Genomic DNA, 20,318 nt, shown 5'->3' with positions numbered 1-20,318 from the left:
ACCATAGAAGTTTTGAGAGCACTTTAATCATCAGATAAAGAGAAACACAACAGTGCGTTCATCGAGCAGAAACCTGATGTGCACGTTTACCTTTTACATGAGCAAGAAAGCTTCTTCACACCGTGCAGGAATATATAGGGGATGATGCAGGTGTAGGAGGCTGCGATGTAGCTGGCCACCTCCACCACTATCGAGGACGTGTGGATGGTGTTGGTGATGCGCAGGAGCAGATGAGTCAGCCAGCAGACCAGGAACACGCTGGCAACCGCCACCACGCTCTTGGCTGCCCTCACCTGAGTGCCTGAGCTCGCAGCGGGCTTAGTCGGCTGGTTGGGCCTGGGAACATTTGGTCGATCTCCAGCTCTTCTCTCAGGGATTGTTTCCCTGTTGACGGGAGGGCTGTGGGAACTGTGACCAGACGGTGCTCCATTTGGACAGGAAGAGGCAGGGACGCCTGTGTAAATGTTTACTGACGCAGAATCGTTGAGATCCTTTGAGGTTCCTGGTCCAGAGTCGGTGCCGACACATCTCTCATCATTTCTGTTTTCTCCACTCCTCTTTTCATCTTTGGCGGCGTCAGAGTTATGACCCTCTATGCGTCGCCGGTTTTGAAGCAGAGTGATGACGATTTGGACGCTGGCAAATACGATCCCGGCCACGGGGAGAGCATTAGCCAGGGTCAAATAAAAGATCTCGTAGGTCTGCTGGGCAAGTGCATTAGGGAAGACATCTACACAGTCTTCATGGCTCCCGTTTGCTGCCTCAACTGCAACAAAGAAGAAATGTGGGATGCTGAAGATCACGGCCACCATCCAGCTCCCGGCCAGCAGACTTCCCACCAGACACAGGCTGTCCAGCTGCACCGGCGCTCCTCCGCGTTTCAGGGACCCTACCAGCTTCTGGTACCAGTAAGCGCTGATGAAGAAGGTCGTGTAGATGCTGCTGGTTTCGGAGAGGTCGGCACAGAAACGGAACACGCTGCAGAAGGTTTCCCCGAGGAACCAGCGGCCGGCAAAATCTGCGATGGTGTCGGGCAGGTCCACCAGGTAGTTGGTGATGAGGTTGGACACGGCCAGGTTGATGAAAAGGACCTCGTTGGTGCGGATGCTGGATTTCTGACCGGGCAGGGAGCGTATCGCCAGCCAGTTGTTTCCCAGGATCCCTGCTAGAAACATGAAAGCTCTGATGATGGACTCGATCAACTCTTCTGCGTCCATGATTTCCACCGCTTTCCCCAGCTCGCAATGTGGGATGCTTTGATCCTCTGACATTTATAGAGGAGGGTAAGAAGAAGCCCAACCCCGGTCGCAGTCATTGTCTTGTCATTTTCTTTTCCCGTGCAGCATCAATTACCTGATCCCACTGAGATGCAGGTGGTTTCTTCTCATCACAGCCCAACAGCTGCATAAAGTGAGAGTCTTCATTCATTCTCCATTCAACAACATTTGATTTTACCTCTCAGCAGTAAACACAAACATTGTGATCGTCTTGTGGAAACTAGCACGTATCTGAAGTCAGCAGAAGTTTTGGTGCTTCTTTCTAGTTCGGCATTTGCCAGCCAATCAGCAGCTTGATTTTAAAAGTAATTGATGAATGGAGTTAGACCCAGATGCTCTGCAAACCTCATGCAGATGGTAAGTGGGCTAATAAATCGTCAGTTTTCCTGATGAAGCAAAAGTGCATAAAAAAAGAAAATGTCAGTGTGATGCTGCAGAAGATTTTTTACACAACCTTGCAACCTAATCTGTTCTCATTAATATAACTGTGCAATAAATTATTTAGCTCATTAACCACTGATAAAACCATTGAAGGATCGGAGAGACCGGGCACAGTTGCAATAGGGGACAGTTGGGGCCATATAAACACAAACAGTACATGTGCAGTAAAATTAGTTTTATAAGTTGCAGTTTTATACAATAAATACTTTAATAAAAGTTTAGTGTGCTGCATATCATTCCATTCTTCCTGTCTCACACTGAAAGACAGATTGAGTAGCATCTGTAACATCTGCACGTGACTCAAGGTAGTTTTACATATAAAGGAACAAAACTCCACCAATATCTGATATACAAATAGTACTATAATATCATAGTAATACTAGACACATTTTGAGTGTATTGTGCTTATTGAGACAAAGTTAAATCTGGAGATTTGTGGCATTTCAATGTTTTCTTCCACTGGCATGAATATTGTGCATTAGTGACCTGTCACATGTGATCATCTGTCAGCAGTGTGTGTTATTGACGGACAGATGTCAGTTGAATAGATGAAAAATTGGTTGCTCTCGTCCAAATAGTCTTTGAGAAACAGAGAGAAATAAAAAAAAATACACCTCTCTCCTAGTTAATTAGTGCAGAACACGTGGCCTGATTTAAAAAAACAATTTGTGGAAATGTTCTATTACAGTTCATGAGGCAGATGACACAGATAATTAATTAGATTATCAGATTTTTGCACATTATTAATAACCTCTTACTAACGTGGATCAATAATAATGGCGGTGGACCAAACCTTTTTTGAATCTATATATATTTGAATGTAAATACGAATAGCATGTGTGTTATGGGCTCTCGGCAGGATCTCAGTCAGTCAGTGGAGCTCTGTGCTGTTGCCTCACGTCATTCATGAGTCAAAGCTCCACCTTTGGGATAAACCAGAGGCGGCATCTGTGCGCCGCAGCCAGCCGGGACTCACAGCAACGAGCTGCGGGACTGCGCGCACACAGCTCCGGGCTTTTTCTTTTTGGGGCTTTTCAATCCTTCCCTCCTCCACACGACTATGGTTTTTCCTCTCCCGGCTCTTTGTGCTCTCTCTCGGCAACACTTCCCCGGTGTGTGTGCGGTCGCCCTCGTTGGAATGAGCCGCTGCTGCTGCTGGTGCCGCTGGTGGTGAGAGTGTGGAGGCAGAGGAGAGGTCAGGATGCCCGCCGGCGCCGCCGCCGACTCGCTGAAGCCCAGCGCCTTCATCCCGGTGTGCACGGCCGCCTGCCTCCTGGTCGGCTCCACCTCCCTGTTCTTCGTCTTCACGTAAGTGCCGGGAAAACGTTACAAGTTGGCGTCGCTGCACTGTTGCATGTTGATGTAGAATCCATAGCCACCCATCGGATCCACGCAGGCTCTCCATCACTCTCCATGCATCAGCCTCCATCCTTGCAGATACAGGCTGTGCTCGGGATTTGTTGCATTTTGCAGACTTCAACTTGTCTTTTTGCATCATCTTCTCTCAATCCAATAATATCCCAACGTTTTATTCTCATTTTTTAATTTTTTTTTTACTTCATCTCCCTTTGATCAATTTCAAGAAGTTGCACGTAAGACCGGCCTTAAAGGGACAGTTCACCCCAAACTGAAAATTCTCATCATCTACTCACCACTATGCCGATGGATGGAGGGGTGAAGTGTCCACAAAACACTTTTGGAGTTTCAGGGGTAAACAGGATTGCAGCCTAATCTAATACAATTGAAGTAACTGGGAACCACTTACTAAAACAGAAAAAAACAACAGAATAAAACATAAAATGCCTCCATACTGCTCCTGTGATGTCATCAAGTGTCTGTAAGCCCTGGCATTCATATTCGGCTCGAAACAAGGTCATTTACACCGTGTTTTTAGCCTGAATGTCCGCTGTTGTCCTCCTCTGGAGCCACGTTCGTGATCACAGCGGACATTTAGGCTCAAGACATTGTGTAAATGACCTCGTTTCCAGTGAATTTTCATTTTCGGGTGAACTATCCCCTTAAAACCTTTGGGCTCCATTTCTTCTTCCTCCTCACCCACTGATGGTCCCACCACCACTCACATCTGACCTGGTTGAGCCTTGCATGGGGCTGGTCCCAGTGCACTGCACCCTGAGGACTCGCACACACAGTCCTGGGGATAATCGGCGTGTGCGAGCGCATCGTATTGACCTACATGTGTCACAAATTTAGCTGCAGGAAATCAAATACACTCTCTAAAAAAGGGTTTTTAAACTAGTTGCAAGATCTGATTGAAATTGAGGTTGCGATGGTACGTTCTGGTGGAGGGGGTCTCCTTATATTGACCTGTTGGTGGGGTAAATAAGTAAATACAACTTCCTGTAATGCTTCAGAATCCAATTTAAATGATGAATATAGGTTTGTTTGATTGATTTATATACATTATTTTAAAGCCTTTACTTAAGAGCTATAAAGAGATGGGGGGGGAACAAGCCGTCCAGTGTCAGATATTATAGCACCCTAATTTCTTCATGAACCCCCTCAGATATCCACCATGGACTTACCGATTGAAGGCTCCCACCTCATCAGCTCTATTCCAGTCTGCTGACCCTTGACCCCGGCAGCCATATCTGTCCTAGTTTCTCCCCGTATCCTCCATCCGTGCACCGTTTGCACTGGAACCTGACACCAGATTGGGAGTATGGGATTAGGATCCTCTGGTTGATGCCATGTGATCCCCCATCTGCATGGGAAATTTACCATCAGCGGATATTTAACGTAACCTCCTTGGAGTGACTTTCACAATGAAGCACACATTGATCTGATCGTTTTAGATGCTGGTGTTGAGTTTATATATCGAGCTAAGATTAAAGTTACTATATTAACACGTTTAACGACTGTTAGCGTTTCTCTCGTGGGAATCTGATGTATGAACATATGCAGTTATATTGCGTCTTTACTTCTACATATATTCAATATTGTAGCTTTTTTTTAACCCTAACATGAAAATGTATCAGGATAAAATCCATTTGCCTACTTGCTGCAGTCAGGAAAAGGGGGTTAGCAATCAGAGGAATTCCCACAGGCCGGAAAAAGGTTGACTAATCTCGATGAACTCCTCCTTCCTCTGTAAGTTCAAATCAATGGCCTGCTGACGTGATGGATTGAAGAGAGATGACTTGATTGGGGCTGCAGTGCTAAACCAGCAAAATCAGGACGCTGCGGCTGATTGAACGAACGATTCTGCGTCTTACGGGACGAGGGGTTGCTTGAGTATGTCCGACCTCGTGGCTCTAAATGCACGTGGACGATTGGGTATTGACCTTTTAATAGAATATCTGAAAACCTCACTGTCAAACCGACCAGCAGTAGAATACTTTGCCCCAATGTCTACAGGGTAACTTGCACTGAAGGTTCCTTAAACACGCCCCTTTTGTGTAGAAGACCATTCATATCCACTTCAAGCAGGAAGTTGGAAATGTTTCCTTCCAGAGGAAAAACTGGCAGAAACTCGGTGTCTTGTTGGCCGCCTGAGAATAAAACCGTTTCCTGATACGAGTAATAATTTGTTTGATATCCTGCCGCTCTGCCAAGCCAGCAGCTGCAGCTGGAGCGACTCCCCCCCACCGCCACGTGCATCGGCAAGAGATGGACAGGGGCCACGCTCGGCCGTGTTCAGCCCCGCCTCGGTAACACTGAGTCAAAAGGACACCGCTTGTCATCTGCCATAACATCACCCTCGCCTCCGCCCCGCTCACTGTGAATCACTGGGAACACGCAGTGGTTTGTGGACGCCAGCCAATTAGGCCCCTGCATACTCACGTGCATGCTGCTGTGTCAATATTAATGCTGCAAAAAGTGCACGTCTTCAGTTTTTTTTGTGTTCTTTTTATATTCATGAACACTTTGATCCTTTATTTTTAACAAGGCCTCCTCTGCAGATTAAGTAAACCCGGATTCTAAACCCCGCAGCCACGTTTTATATTCAAAGTCTGAGCTTCTTTCATCTGGTAATGCAGTCATCAGTATTTGTGCATGTGGGCCCCGAGTGTGGGCATTGGCAGTGCGAGCGTACACGTTTCCATTTCTGTTTCTGCTGCAGGTTGGGGAGAGTCAGAGAATGACCTTTAGAGCGGTGGAGGCTCTTTTGTCTTCCGCTGCCTGATAAAATTCATCAGTTACCGGCTTCCTGCTTTTGTTCCTCCGACCGTGAACTTTTGTTTGGGCTAGTGCTTAAGATTTTCGAGCATTGTTAAACTCAGACGCCCACACATACCACAGACTTCCGAGCCACCACGAAACATGTCCCTTGCTAATAAATTTTTACTCAGAGAATCTTGCTTTTCTACTTACGATACTCTGTGTTTAGAGGAATGAAATATATTGAAATATAGAGATATTTACTGGAAAAAAATGTGCTCTCTTATGCTGCTCTCTAATCCTAATTGTGCGCATGTGAATTTTTAGAGCATATTCCTCCACCAAGGCCCAGCAGTCCTCTGTGAAACCGCATTTAAATTCACCAGATCCAGATTCTCATTTGGATCTGCAGCCAAATTCCACAACCCTCATAAATATCAGTCCCTTAAACATGCTGGAGTCCGAAATCTATGAATTATTCTCTAAGAAATCTTGTTATGTTAAAGAAAGAGAAAAAAAAATCCTGGATCTGCCCCCTGACCCAGATCTGCATCAACATCAAATGGGTCCTTCCTTTGGTCAGACCCCACCCCGCAACAATACTTCCTGGAAATTGGTTTGCTAATTTTTGCATAACACAAACAAAGAGAGGAAAACATAAACCTCCTGAGGTAATTATGGGAGTTGAAGCACTGATACTTTCACGTGAAACAGTTTGAGCTGAGCAAACTGTGTATTCACAAAACTAACATATATTCTAGTGATATAATATTTTAAATGTACAAACACTGTATATTCCACAAATGTAAGTTACTGGTTTATAGCTTAAATTCCTTGTCCTGCATGCATTGAATCAGAATGTCCAGTTGAAGTCTAATCAGATTAATGTTTTACGTGGCCACACCTCTGTTGTTTTTGCTCATACTTTGGACGAAACGAGTCAAAAACAGCTGAAGCCGCTGACAGTTGAGCACATGTGCAGATTTCTTGTTCAGCCAGTGGCTGTTCACTCACCACCAGTGTTTTCTGTACTAATGTTTTGTCTAGAAATCTGACACATCACATGACAGAGATGTCACTTATGTAACTGTGAGAATATTTCACGCGCTCACTCACACAGAAACTGGAGCCCTGGCTTCCAGCCAGTAGTGAACTTGCTGCTTGAGCGACTGTGCGTTGTGTCTGCTGTGCCACTGACCCACTGTGGGGCTGCAGAGTGCAGATTGGAGAGAGAGCAGCTTACTGTTGTGTGTGATTTAATACAGCTCTGCTCGGCCTGTTTCATTAGGTGGAAGCTTGTCCTGCCACGCTGCAGCGTAATGAACTGTCTCTGCCTGCGCTCCAGATGGTCTCAGACCAGTGAGGGTGACTCCCCATCCTCTACATATCTATCCTTCCATCCATGCATCTATCCATTTATCTATCCATTTATCTATCTATCTATCTTACTATCCATCTATCTATCTCTCTATCTCTCTATCTATCTATCTATCTATCTATCTATCTCTCTATCTATCTACTTCTCTATCTATCTCTCCATCTATCTATCTCTCCATCTATCTCTCTATCTCTCTACCATCCAATAATTTTGCATGAAATTGGGCTTATTGATGTAAATCCCGTTATTTCTTTCTCTCCACTGTCGTGTGGTTCTCTTCTATGTCTAAGTATAATGAGGGGAGTATTTTTAACTGACCACCTCCAGTAGTTGAATGCAAGTGATCAGCTGTGACAGTTTAAGCACATGTCAAACACGACTATATTTAGTGAGAAGAACGTGGACACAAATCCTGAATAGGAGCCCTCAAGCGGAGAGGGGGATCACGTTATGCTCCTTAATCTTTTTGTCACACATTCACGGCTTCTTAAAGGTTCTTATAATTTCATTGTGTCCAAGTTGTTGCAAGAAATTCTCGTCCTGTTTCCAATTTTCTCCTCATCTCCTGAGCAGAGGGAGGCGTCGTGTGTTTTACGAGGGGAGTGTTCAGCCGTTGCAGATGACCGGCGGCGAATCGATTGGATTTATCTCAGAATAAAACAGTGGCGTGCCGTGTTGCAGTGCACGGCGAGCCTCGGCTGCACGCTCTGTGTGTTTCAGCATCTAATGTGAGGAATCCACAATGCCAGCGGACGGGGCAGGAATGGTCTGTAATCCAGAGTTCATAATCCAGGGATTACTGGGTTTGCAGCTGGCACGGCATCAGCAGGCGTGCCTCTCGGGAGTGGGGTGGTGGCACCCCTCCCCCCGCGGCCTAAAATCACCCAGAGGGTTTCCAGATTGGAGCTGATGTGGGATGAAGTGCATAACAGAGGCGGAGGCGTCTTGATTTCGTTTTCATCAAATTTTGTGTCTAATCACTTTTATGTGTCTTCATGGTTTGTTGATGTTTCATCTGTGAAAAAATCTGCATTTAAAGCCGCTGAAACACAGAACACGTGATATTGTATTATCTATATCTACCTGTGATAATAACAACTCACCAAACGTAACATTTGATCGTTCACGTAGGCAAATTCCCATACAGTGTATATGTAGGTTAAACATGTGATGTTCAATCAAACACTGTTAATATAATCCAGTGAATCTTTTCCTCTCTGACTGCCACTGTAACCTGATTACACTGCCCCTCCCTCTAATCTCACGCAGGAGAGATATAATCATACTCCCATTCAGTATAATTCAGCGCACACACACACACGCACACACACACACACACAGACACACAGACACACAGACACACACACAGAAGACTGGAGCAGATAAGTGGTGGTTCTCTAAGATTTTTACGGCACACAGAAGTTCTAACTGCTTCAAATCCTGACAGGACGCAAAGATCAATACTGCATCAGTCATGTAACATTTTCTTTAACCGGAGAACTTCATTGTTGCAATTTCACTAATTATTATAGTCATGCTCAAACTTTATTAATTTTATTTGTATATGAATCGTACGTGACTTTTCTGTGCCAAAGTAATCCGATAAATTCTCCCGGTTGATACTGTGTATTGGCAGCTTTGAATGTATGATTTACTGTATATTTGATGTATACAGTAAATCATGCTATAATAAGTGATTGCATTAGAGAAACACAAAACAAGGTCTGAGATGATTTAGAAACTGTGTCACCAACACTCACAGGACTTTACCCACCAGAGAGTAGGGACACGTTCTTCAACATGGAAAATGTCCCTGTCACAATCCTTTAAAAACACTAAAATCCACAATACAGTTTACACAATGTGCTTTTCCTGAAACTGAATTTACCTTCGCCTGATATATACAAATATCTTTAACAGTATCGGCCTAAAAACAGCATCATTCAAACTATAACTATTGATCAATCTATCAAAGGCTTTTTATTTGACATAACACAACAGTAATATGAAGTTAAGGTGTGACCACTGAACTAATGAGATCATATATAATCTATGTATAAAAATGAAGTTGAAAATATTATTTATATATCATTTTTAACGATGCTCAGACACAGATTCAAATATCTAAACATATAAAATACACGTAATAATCATCACATAATCTTTTTAACAACTGAATATTGTTTTAAATCATTTCTGAACAAAAAAATGTAAATATTTGCAGGTCCACGTTTGTTGAATGTGATTTTTTGCAGATTTTGTCTGTTTTATTGTGAAAATCTTTTGGTTTTCAATTGTTAATTTGATTAATAACGATCTCACATCATTTTCGACTCGGGGAACACGTGAAGGACATTTTCCACAGTTATTCTGACTGAATTCATAATCCATCAAATATTTAACAGATTAATGAATATTGAAAATACTCGTCCTTCAGGTGTCCTGCCCGGCTTCACTGGGCAACACAGATACACTGAGTGTCTTGCTGCTGCTGCAGAAACGTTCAGTCAAATAATCCCTTGTTGTGGGCCCTGGTGAACACACACTAATACATGCTTATCTCTTACTGTAAACAATTACTTTTGGGATTCACCGCTCCCATCAGAATAAATGGGATGTAGATTATCCCTTAAAATCTCTGTTGTGGCACTGATTTGTGTTAACAGTAACCTCTAAGGGATGGATACTTGCGAGGCTCAGAGACGCCGTCGAAGCCTCATCGTGAACTCTGCATCGGATGAAAGTGCAGGAAACTGTTTTCCCATGTTTTCATTCTTTTATGTATGCATGTGTGTGTGTGTGTGTTCAGATGCCCGTGGTTGGCTGTAGCCGTCTGCCCTGCTGTGCCGCCATGCTGCGCCATCCTCTTCCTTTTTGTGCTGGCCAACTTCACCATGGCAACCTTCATGGATGCCGGTGTCCTCCCAATGGGTAAGTAACCGAAGTGACATTATGCTTACAGCGGGAAATATAACTACACATGACAAATAAAAAAAAAAGAGCAGAATCCCACAGTTTATGGACGTTGAACTTGACGTCTCCACACACTCTTGATGTCTCCAGCTAACGAGGACGAGGACAAAGACGACGAGTTCCGCGCTCCGCTGTACAAGAACGTGGATGTGAGGGGCGTCCAGGTGCGGATGAAGTGGTGCGCCTCGTGCCACTTCTACAGACCTCCACGCTGCTCGCACTGCAGCGTCTGCGATCACTGTGTGGAGGTGAGTGCGCGGAGAGATTTAAAGAAGCAAGGGGGAAGTGACAGGAGTTTTTTATTAAGTCGCACTGGATGCAGGGGGAGGGTGCAGACAAACATGGGGGGGGATTTAAATGAGAGAAACGAGTGGCGACAGTGATAAAATATGAGGCATGGGAGGGAAGATCAGGGAGAAATGTGGACGAGTGTGCATGAGCGAGAGTGGCAGTGTGTGTGAGTGTGTGTGGGGACAGTCAATAAAGGGGGATTTCTGCAGTGAATGATGGACAGAGTGTGATGGAGGGGGAGAGAGTTCTCATTAATCAGGTTAATCCTTCTCTCCGATCCTTTGTAGTCGCTGTGGAAATGCAATTTGAAAATCAGCTCAGACAACCTCTGTTAAACAAAATGTATTTAGAAGAGAGCAGAGGATATTCCGCAGAGTTCCTGAGCCAGCGATGAATCTGTGTAGCAAAAATATGTCATTTATGAGTGAGTTATGTTTTATTTTTCTTTATTCCTCCCTCACAATCCCCTCCCAGGATTTTGATCATCACTGTCCGTGGGTGAACAACTGCATCGGGAGGCGCAACTACCGCTACTTCTTCCTGTTTCTGTTGTCGCTGACAGTTCACATGATCTGTATCTTCACCTTTGGCCTCATATACGTCCTGCAACACATGGAGGAGTTATGGAAGCTGCACTGCACTGTCACGTATCCTTACTCACAGTGTGTGCCTGTGTGTGTGTGTGTGTGTGTGTGTGTGTGTGTGTGTGTGTGTGTGTGTGTGTGTGTGTGTTTCCTTACGTTAATGTAAAATAACACAGAACAGTTTTCCTGATCTGTATCTCCAGTTTGGTCGTGATCAGTATATCAGGGCTGTTTCTGATCCCGGTCCTGGGTCTCACCGGATTCCACCTGTACCTGGTGTCCAGAGGACGCACCACAAATGAACAAGTCAGTTTTTTACTATTAAGATTGTAAATTATATCAATAAAGTCAATATTTTGGACTTTGTACTCATTCTGATGTATTTAGTCATTCTAATATGTCAGAAAATATCTCTAAAATACATTTTCAATATAACTAACAGGTACATTTTACCTCTTACCGATCCCGCAGGTAACTGGGAAGTTTCAAGGTGGAGTAAATCCCTTCACTCGAGGTTGCTGTAACAACCTGGAGTATCTGGTTTGCAGTCCTATCTCTCCAAAGTGAGGGACATGTTTTTTAATTCTACATAATCTTCAGCGTCATATGAAACCATGAGGAACATTGTCTGAGTCTTTGCCGTCTCTTTCCGCCCCGTGACTCCAGGTACACAGCCCGGCCTCGCATGAAAACAGCCGTACATGTTCAGCCTCCGTTCCTGAGGCCGGGGGTCAACAGGCAGATGCCAGTGAAAGTCAGGGACAATGGGATACACAGTCTCCAAAATAAGGTATGGCTTGATCATTTATATTTTCTCAGATGTCATGTAAACCGATTCGTACCAGGATATAATGAGATCTCTCCTGATTCCTCTGTTGTTTGTGTCCCGTCAGAAAACCTCATCAGAAGCTGTGGAGCTGTCTGACATTCAGCACCAAGCATCAGGTCCACCACCACTGCCCCCGAAACCAGAGCACGGCCTGCTGAAGAGCCATTTAACCGCCATGGACGGTACAGTAGAACGACAAATATGCCCTGTGATAATCAGACATAATACAGCAGCATTATTTACATATTATACCCATTTATATGAGTCTGGTTTGATTCTGTATTTTTCTTATCGTCAAATTGATTCTACAAACAACTGTTGACTTTGTCTTGTCTGTCTTTGTCTTTGTATTAAAGGGGACATAGCATGCCCATTTTACCACAAGTTGATATGGTTCCTTGGGGTCTTAATGAAATGTCTGTAACATACTTTGGTCAAAATACCACAAGGATCATATAAAACAGCACCCTTTTACCCTGTATAAAACAGCCCTCCACAGAGTGACCTGTTTTGAGTGCCTGTTCCTTTAAATGCTAATGAGCCAGCTCCCCCTCCCCTCTCCCCCATGATTTTAAACGATATAAATTACATATTTTATATACCTTAGCCACAGAACATATAGGGAGACTTCCAGTTCCTTGTTACGACACAATACCCAGGAAGCGCAATCGAAGCGCTCAAGCATGACGTTTCTGACTTAGAGGAACTATAACAAAACGCGAGTGTTTTTCCCCAGAGTTTTTGGGTTGGTAGACATGCCAGATACCCACATTAACCTGTAGAAGCACTAACAAAGTGGAATTTGCATGCTATGTCCCCTTTAAACAGCGTTGCCAGATTTACAATAATTGTTCATATTTGTAAGATAATTTTTCCCTCTGTACGATGTATGTATATACATAATATCAAAATTTCAGTATTATGCACTAATTTCACCTAACAGTAAGTTAAGAGTTGTAATAATCAGTACAGTAAAATAGGATATCGATCCTACATCTGTGTTTACTCTTGTTTTGATTATGTCTGTGTGAATATGGATCTACATCTTTTCTCAGCCTCTTTGGAGCCAATACTTGTTCATCTAAACTTATGTGTTTTCTGAAAGAATTATTTATTATGAACTAAATATTATATTTACTAAAAACCACTGAACCCTGCTGTTTTAAAAAGTTACTAAAATAGAGTTTTTGCAATATAAACTATATGAGTGAAGATTTGATTTTGTAATATTTTAGGATTCAGTCAGAACCAATGAGATTGGAGCAGAGTGTCACTAGATGCAGAAGTCGTCGTCATTTCGTGGTATTTGTTGACAAATAGAACATTTTGACTACTGCCAGCATTATCTTTTACATTTCTTCTGTATTGTGTCATTGCTGGATTGTATTTGTGGATTTAGAAAAAGAAATGTGTTGTTTGCCTATAATTAATCCCCATGTGACTTCTTTTGCAGAGAAGGGACATCACACCAAAACCATCATTCCTGTATCCATTCCCACTGTTCCACAGCTCCGGCCAGTCCTTGAGGCCATATCCAGAGGATCATCTCCCATTCCACCAGAGCAGGTGCTTCTCAGTCTGATATGAATTTGTTCGGTTGTAGGATTCTTAATAAACATTTCCTGGGTTTTGATCCATATCTGACACATGTTATCTGCCTCTTATTGTGTTGTCTAGTTGATGAAGACATCAGAGCAGCAGGGGAACAGCAGAAGTCCTGACCTCCGCTCTGCGTCCAGAGAAAGCCCAAGAGGCAGCCACAGGGGGGGCGTGCCTGTCCACACCAGCACCGCCTCCAGCTCGCTGCAGCTCAGCTCTCTGACGCTCAACTCCCGCTCTCTCACCCTCAAGCACAGCGGCCGGCACGGTGGCAAATCCCATCTACCTGACGGTTTGGGATCCAATCCTCCGCTGGGCCTCATCTCCTCCTCCAGCCTGCTGACCGGCCACAGCAGCAGCAGCAACAGCAGCCTCTCCTATGACAACGTCATCAGCCCTGCGGACCCTCAGTTCCTGGCTCAGAGAGGGGCCCCTCCAGTCGGCTACCACGCTCACTTCATGACCCTGGGCGCAGACGGGACTGTGGTGCAGCGGCACTCCCCTCACGCCTACAGCCCCGTGTTTATGGGCGTCAGCAGACAGTCTCCTCAGCCTCGAGACCCCTCACCTTCTCTGCAGGGTCTGGCCTCACGGGACGCCTCGCCCTCCTTCCAGGGTTTCATACAGAGAGACCCCTCCCCTGCTTTTCAAGGGCTGATGCCAAGAGACCTTGCCTCCCAAAGCGTAGCGTCTCGGGACGTCCCCCCTCCAGGTCTGACCATGCGAGATTTGACCTCTCACAGTCTTCGAGACAGCCTCCGTGATCTCGGCCCACAGGGCTTGACACCTCAGAAGTCGGCTGTGCGCTACGACAGCTTCTCAAAAACCATCATGGCGTCTATCCACGAGAGGCGGGAGATGGATGAGAGGGAGAGGATGCTGCGCCTCCAAGCCAGATCTCAGGCGCTCTACGGCCAGGACATGGGGATCTATGACATCCCCAGCAGGCGGAGTCTACCACCGGAGAACATCCGACCTCCAGGCTCCCGGGGACCGACTCCTCCCGCCTACGGCTCCAGGGAGTTTCTGATGAGCACGGGCATTCTTGGCTACGGCATGAGGACCTCGCCCCTCTCCAGCTCCTCCACGTCGTCTCTGACTCGAGGCCCGAAAACCTCCAGCTCTCCTCTGCAGAGCAGCAGCAGCAGCAGCCTGCAGAGCAAAGGCAGGTCGTCCTCTCCGGCCTACTGCCCCCCTGACAGACAGACGCAAGGCCTCCCCTCCTCGACAGCCACCCTGCCCCGTTTACCCTCCTCCTCCGCCACCTCCTACGCCTCGTATGCCACCGCAAAACGATCCTCGCTCACATACTCCTCGGAGGGGAAGGACTCGGTCACCCTGGGAGCCCTGAAATAATAAAAGAAACGCGTGAATGAATCATCTATGCAGCCTCAGTGTTCACAGCTCCAGGATACTTTGTAAATACGAGGCCATGTGAGACGTTCCTGTGTGGGAGGGCGTGTGAGAAGCAAGTGCACGGTGAAGGATAAACTTAGACTTGTAAGTTTGACCAAATGTGAAACATGGTGAATCTCAGGATAGTTGTGCCTCCTCTTACAAACAGAGCGAGCTCTATAAACTTGGCCGCAGCAGAAGAGCTGTGTGAAGAATACAGATGAACCTCATCTGTTTGTATGTGTTTTGATATTGCTTTTGTGAAATAATATAATACCACTTTATCTAATTTGTCTCCTCCCCCCCAAAAAACCTTATTTATTAGACTTTTGTAGTTGTTTATATGAATAAACCTATTTTGTAATTTTCATACCTGTTTTTATTCTGTGTTTTCCTCTGTGCGTTTCTGTGTCTGTCAATTATTTAGCAAGATCACGCAAAAACTACTGGACGGACTCTCAGGAAACTTGGTGGAAAGATCGGTCAGGGAAGAAGGGATTATAATTTATGATTTAACAATGCGAGATCGGGTGTTTTTCATAGATTTCTCACAGAATAATTCATCAATCTTAATTTAAATAATCAGGCAGCAGGTGCAGATCCAAATCAAAATCCAGATCTACTGAATTAGAATGTGGTTTCATGAGGGGACTGCTGGGCCTCGTCGGGTGAGAGCACTGAAGATGAGTGCCCTTCTAGTTTTCTGGTGTAAATGGCCGTCAATGAAGGCATCCACTCACAACCCTCTGAGATGTAAATGACATATAAACTGTAAACAAGCCTAAACACATTGAAAGCACCTGCTGATCCAAGCTGCAGAAGACATCACACGTGCACTAAATGTTTTCTCCGCTCACGACTCTCATAAACAGATGCTTTATGGTGATAGAGACAGAATGTGTTTTAACATCCCTTCATCCATTTCCCCTTTAAAACGCGCCGCATGCAATGAATGCACACATTTGCAGAGCAGTGATGGCAGCTGGGGAAAATGAAATGATGGCTATGGCTGTGATGGAGAGTTTAGTGAAATGCAGCCTTGCGGGGGAAATGATTTACCCTCTCTGCAGTGTCAGAGTCTGTGTTGGATTTGTGTGTGGCACCCTCTAGTGAGCAGTGTGAGAAGGTGATGTGATACTTGTGAGGCCTTGACATCAATGTCAAGGGACACAAGTGATGGAAAAGACCAGAGGAGGCTCTGAAGTGGGTTCTATATCTGAAATGTTGTATTTTTACAAACACTTCATGTATTCCACGTTTGAAATAACGTTTAATAATAATGATAGTGCAGAACTAAGCCCAGCAACAAGGATACACTTGGTGGTTGGTGCATAATATTGCTTATAATACCTGTTTGGTATGTTATTGGTATAACAACAAGAAAAAATCTGGACTGTCTGATATGATTGGGGCAGCACAGTGATGCAGTTGTTGCGTGTTCGAATCCTGGTTCACCCGGGAGCTTTTTCCTTTTTCCTCCTACAGTCCGAAAACATGCAGATTGGGGTTAGGTTGATTGGAGCCTCTAAATTGACCATAGGTGTGGATGTGAGAGTGAATGGTTGTTTGTCCCTGTGATACACTGGTGACCAGTACCCCGCCTCTTGCCTCATGTCAGCTGGGATTGCTGGGATTCTTGGGACATAAATCATTCAGAAATATTTCTAACAACAGAAACTTTCATTAGTCTGAACCTTGATGAACCACTTCATGCTTTTGTTTGGATGTTACCATCAATGAAAAGTATCTGAGGTGCAGAACTTTTCATGTGTGTTGTTATCATTGCATTTGACCTTATAAAAGGTGGAAGTGCAGCTTTGACGACAGCGTTAAAAACCCAGACTGATTTAAGGTGTTTGGCGGAAATTTACAACGCAGCTGAAAATCTGATGGATCTCCCACCAGCCCGGTAAATACAGCGACGGGACGTAAGAACCCCTCACTCACTCCAGCTTATAGTCCAGAGACCTGACAACAGAAATACGATCTGGAGCATGAACACAAGAAGCTTCTCGGTGCTAAATGCTTTGTTCAGGAGTCATCTGAGCTGTTGTTCTTGTCTAAAGTGTCACAGATTATATTATTATCTTTTCACTGAAGACGACAGTGAAGAAGACGGTGATTCAGAGGAGGGAGACGAGGCCTTTGAAATTTAATAGGGACCTCAGATTAAATTTTTTCATTTGACTTTTAATCAATTTTTACAGAGAAATTGATGTAGCAATGACCAATAACCACAAACCACAACAATAATAGCCAATGCTAGTTGTCATCACTGCTTCAGTTTATACACATGGCCAAACTCAAACAAAAACCCATAAAAAATCTAGTGAGAGGCATCTGATCCATTTCAACTTGAATTTAAAACAATCCTATTTAGTAAATGATAGATTCACACTTACCCTCAAACTCACAAGCCCCCAACTCTTTTGGTCCCTGCAAATACCCATACTGCCCTTCTAGTGTAAAGGATGTAAAGTCTAATCTCTCAATATCATGTCAACATTAAGTAACTTCACCTTCCCCTCCACAGCCATTTTCACCCCAAATCTGGACACTATTGAATTTTAAAAACATCTCTCGGTTTCAGCCTCTCCATTTGTTCACATTTTCCTCCAGAATGAATAAATCTTCAAACTGTGGCCCGGCTGTTTTCCGCGGGTAAAAGAATCTGTAATGCTGTTTGTTGGGTTTTTTTCCGACGATGTTGCCGATCACAGAGTAATGATTCTATCTCAGCGGTGCAGCGGCTTGAGTCGGTGGCTATCTCACATCTGTTCTGTCTGAGAACAAAAACTGAAAAAAAGATGTGAATAAGAACAACTGTATAGTGAACGTGGCTTTATTGGAAGAGTATAGGTGATCCCAGAGAGCAGAGGGGGTGTAATGTGGAAGAACGAGGTAATCTCAGTGTTGTTTTGTTGACTTTTCTTATTGCAGGACATGCATTAGGATCATCTGATGATTTATATTCCATTACTCTATCCCTCTCTGTTGTTTTCTTTCTCTTTTCCACCCCCCCAGCCTCCTTCTCCTCCATCCTAGTTTTTCTAACTGGGGGTAAAATGGTAATGATGGTAGTGACAAGGCTGCTGTGCAAAGAGGGATTGCAGGTTGTTGAGTTATATCCAAAGTATTCTGTGCATATATCCTGGTGTCTGAGATGTCCCCCCCACTGAACATAATGTTGTTTTAACAATGTGTCCTCATGACAAATACGTCTCGGAGGAGACATCTGTCCTCCAAGCTGCAAGTTTGATGACATGACCGATTAATTTGCCTTGTGAACATTAAATATTAGCTGAAGAGATAAATCGTACCGTAATCGTCTAAGTTTAAAGTAATATTTTGTCCCAAAAAATAACTAAATTGTGCGTCCATAGACAAAGTTTCTTTTCTTTGATACAGGTTGAGAAACACAAAGGGAATTTCATATTAAAATACCCACTTAAAAAAACTTGATTCTGGATTATATCCTTTATTTCTTTCAGTGGGAAAAATAATTGTATTAAGACAGCCCTAAACAAACGAAGGAGAAAACCAAAACTATCAGCATGACAGCACTGAGGGTAAAATGAGTAATAATATTGTTTGAGATTTGTGTGACGTGACCCTTTAATTCCACTTATGACATTACACAGAAGCCCAAATCATCCAAAACTAACCTTGACCCAAAATCCCTTTCTGTGTGTTCACTCATAATGAATCAATGACAGCGATGTTCCGATCCTCTTTAGTTTAGATGTGACTTCGCAAATGAACCCTAATAAAAAAGTTAATAAACAGTCATTTCTGTTCACCGGCTCAGTAGCATTGTACCGAGGTTCATCCAGAAGCCTGTGAGTCTTAATGTGAGGAATATGGATTCACGTTAACCTCTCGACATGAGCTGATTTTATTCTAATAAATCTCCAAGTCACCCAAATCGTTTGTGATACTTCTGACCTACATTAGTTGCTGCTCTGCTCTCCCTTCAGCAGGGGTCTCTCTCTCTCTCTCTCTCTCTCTCTCTCTCTCTCTCTCTCTCCCTCTCTCCCTCTCTCTCTCTCTCTCTCTGCCCCGGCCTCTTTCTCTCCCCTCATTGATATGCTTGATCATCGGAGGCATCGCTGAACTGGCTGATTGTCATTTTCAGCTGCAGCGCCACTGATGCATTTCATTTCCTCTCTGGGCTCTCTCTCTCTCCTCTGTTGGCGTGATTAAGCACTTGCTGCAGTGACACTTGACAAAGACGAGTTGGATTAATAGCCGCCCCGGCTTGTTTCTGCCTCAGAGGGGGGGTTATATTTTATAATATTAACATTATCTATCACATCACGGTGTGGGGATGTGTTTGCAGTGTTGTGGCTGCTTCCTACACGGGTGATCCGGCCTGACCGCTGTTCCTGCAGCTCGCCGAGCGGCTGCAGCAGCCACTGTCGACTGTCGTTTAATAACCTGAGTGCAAACTCTCAGGTTCACCGAATGCAAATAAAACAACTCCCATGCACTTAACTAAAATGTGTTTAAATGTTGGGATGTGAAAATGAGAGGTGACCTTTCTGCTCCGAGGCCGGTTCGTTGACCTTCTCTGGCATTTCCAGTGTTTCTGTGCGCGGCCGCTTCCACCTGTAACACAAGCAGCATCCAAAACCCTGCAGGCACCAGATTCCCATCCCCCCCCCCCGGTAAAACTCTTCATAGATGTTTTGTCAATGCGTTAAATTGAATTAGCCTCCGCTGCACTTGCCAGAGCAGAGAGGTGGGCAGTGTGGGGGGTTTTAATTGGGACAGAAATCTGCACTGACTGTGGCTCTGTGTGGCCACAGGAGAAAGTTGTGAGGAGAAATGTTTCCTGCTGATCACCAAAGACTGTGTTGGCATTTCCCATCAAATAATACAGCCAGCACACACACTGTAATGGGATGTGTCTGTGTGGCTTTGTGGGTCTGCCAACAGATCCTGTGTGTTACACCGCACCGTGCAGCCCCAGCTCAACCCCGGTGTGTGTAGATAATGGGCAGCAATAATGACATTCATCTCTGTCACATGGCAGAGGCAATTTACTGTCCAGTTACTGTGGTGATGACAAAGAGCTTCATCATCTGTACAGCAGCAACAAAACAAACCCGTTTTTTTCTTCTTTTTTTTGAAATACAGCTGAAGTGTGTGCATGCAGAAATGAGTGCCTGTGTTGCACAATCATATTCATCATACTCTCGGCAGAGCAGGAATTATTCTTGCTATTTACACAAGTAAAACTGTGTGTGTGTGTGTGCGTGCGTGCGTGCGTGCGTGCGTGTGCGTGAATGGTTTGAGGTCAGACGAGAGGAACAGGGAATAAATCACAAAGGGTGGCTTGTTTGTGCCGAAATGTTCAAGCTTCTGGACTCTTACCGACATTCGTGCTCTAATTAGAGATGGAAAGCGTCTCTGTCATGTCTGATTTACAG

General features: G+C 44.5%; 2 protein-coding genes across 2 annotated transcripts; one reads left to right on the top strand and one right to left on the bottom strand.

The window, feature by feature from the left end:
• Positions 1-86: 86 nt before the first annotated feature.
• Positions 87-1,349, bottom strand: LOC118125964 (rhodopsin). The gene has a single exon (XM_035185075.2). The coding sequence runs from the start codon at positions 1,269-1,271 to the stop codon at positions 87-89; it is 1,185 nt and encodes a 394-aa protein (XP_035040966.2). The 5' UTR covers positions 1,272-1,349.
• Positions 1,350-2,602: 1,253 nt separating this feature from the next.
• zdhhc8a (zinc finger DHHC-type palmitoyltransferase 8a) lies at positions 2,603-15,256 on the top strand. The gene is made up of 10 exons (XM_035183906.2): positions 2,603-3,026; positions 10,025-10,146; positions 10,279-10,436; positions 10,954-11,126; positions 11,267-11,369; positions 11,535-11,626; positions 11,730-11,853; positions 11,957-12,074; positions 13,346-13,458; positions 13,570-15,256. The coding sequence occupies exons 1-10, from the start codon at positions 2,920-2,922 to the stop codon at positions 14,845-14,847; spliced, it is 2,388 nt and encodes a 795-aa protein (XP_035039797.2). The 5' UTR covers positions 2,603-2,919; the 3' UTR covers positions 14,848-15,256.
• The last annotated feature ends 5,062 nt before the right edge of the window (positions 15,257-20,318 follow it).

Source organism: Hippoglossus stenolepis, chromosome 18 (genome assembly GCF_022539355.2).
Source record: "Hippoglossus stenolepis isolate QCI-W04-F060 chromosome 18, HSTE1.2, whole genome shotgun sequence".
Lineage (NCBI taxonomy): Eukaryota > Metazoa > Chordata > Actinopteri > Pleuronectiformes > Pleuronectidae > Hippoglossus > Hippoglossus stenolepis.
Note: the sequence above shows the minus strand (reverse complement) of the source record. Positions and strands in the feature narration are given on the sequence as shown.

Coding starts and splice junctions, on each gene's coding strand:
- zdhhc8a (XM_035183906.2), top strand. CDS start 2,920: ATGCCCGCCGGCGCCGCCGCCGACTCGCTGAAGCCCAGCGCCTTCATC. Junction 3,027..10,024: donor TCCCTGTTCTTCGTCTTCAC/GTAAGTGCCGGG, acceptor GTGTGTGTTCAG/ATGCCCGTGGTTGGCTGTAG. Junction 11,370..11,534: donor GACGCACCACAAATGAACAA/GTCAGTTTTTTA, acceptor CCGATCCCGCAG/GTAACTGGGAAGTTTCAAGG.
- LOC118125964 (XM_035185075.2), bottom strand. CDS start 1,271: ATGTCAGAGGATCAAAGCATCCCACATTGCGAGCTGGGGAAAGCGGTG.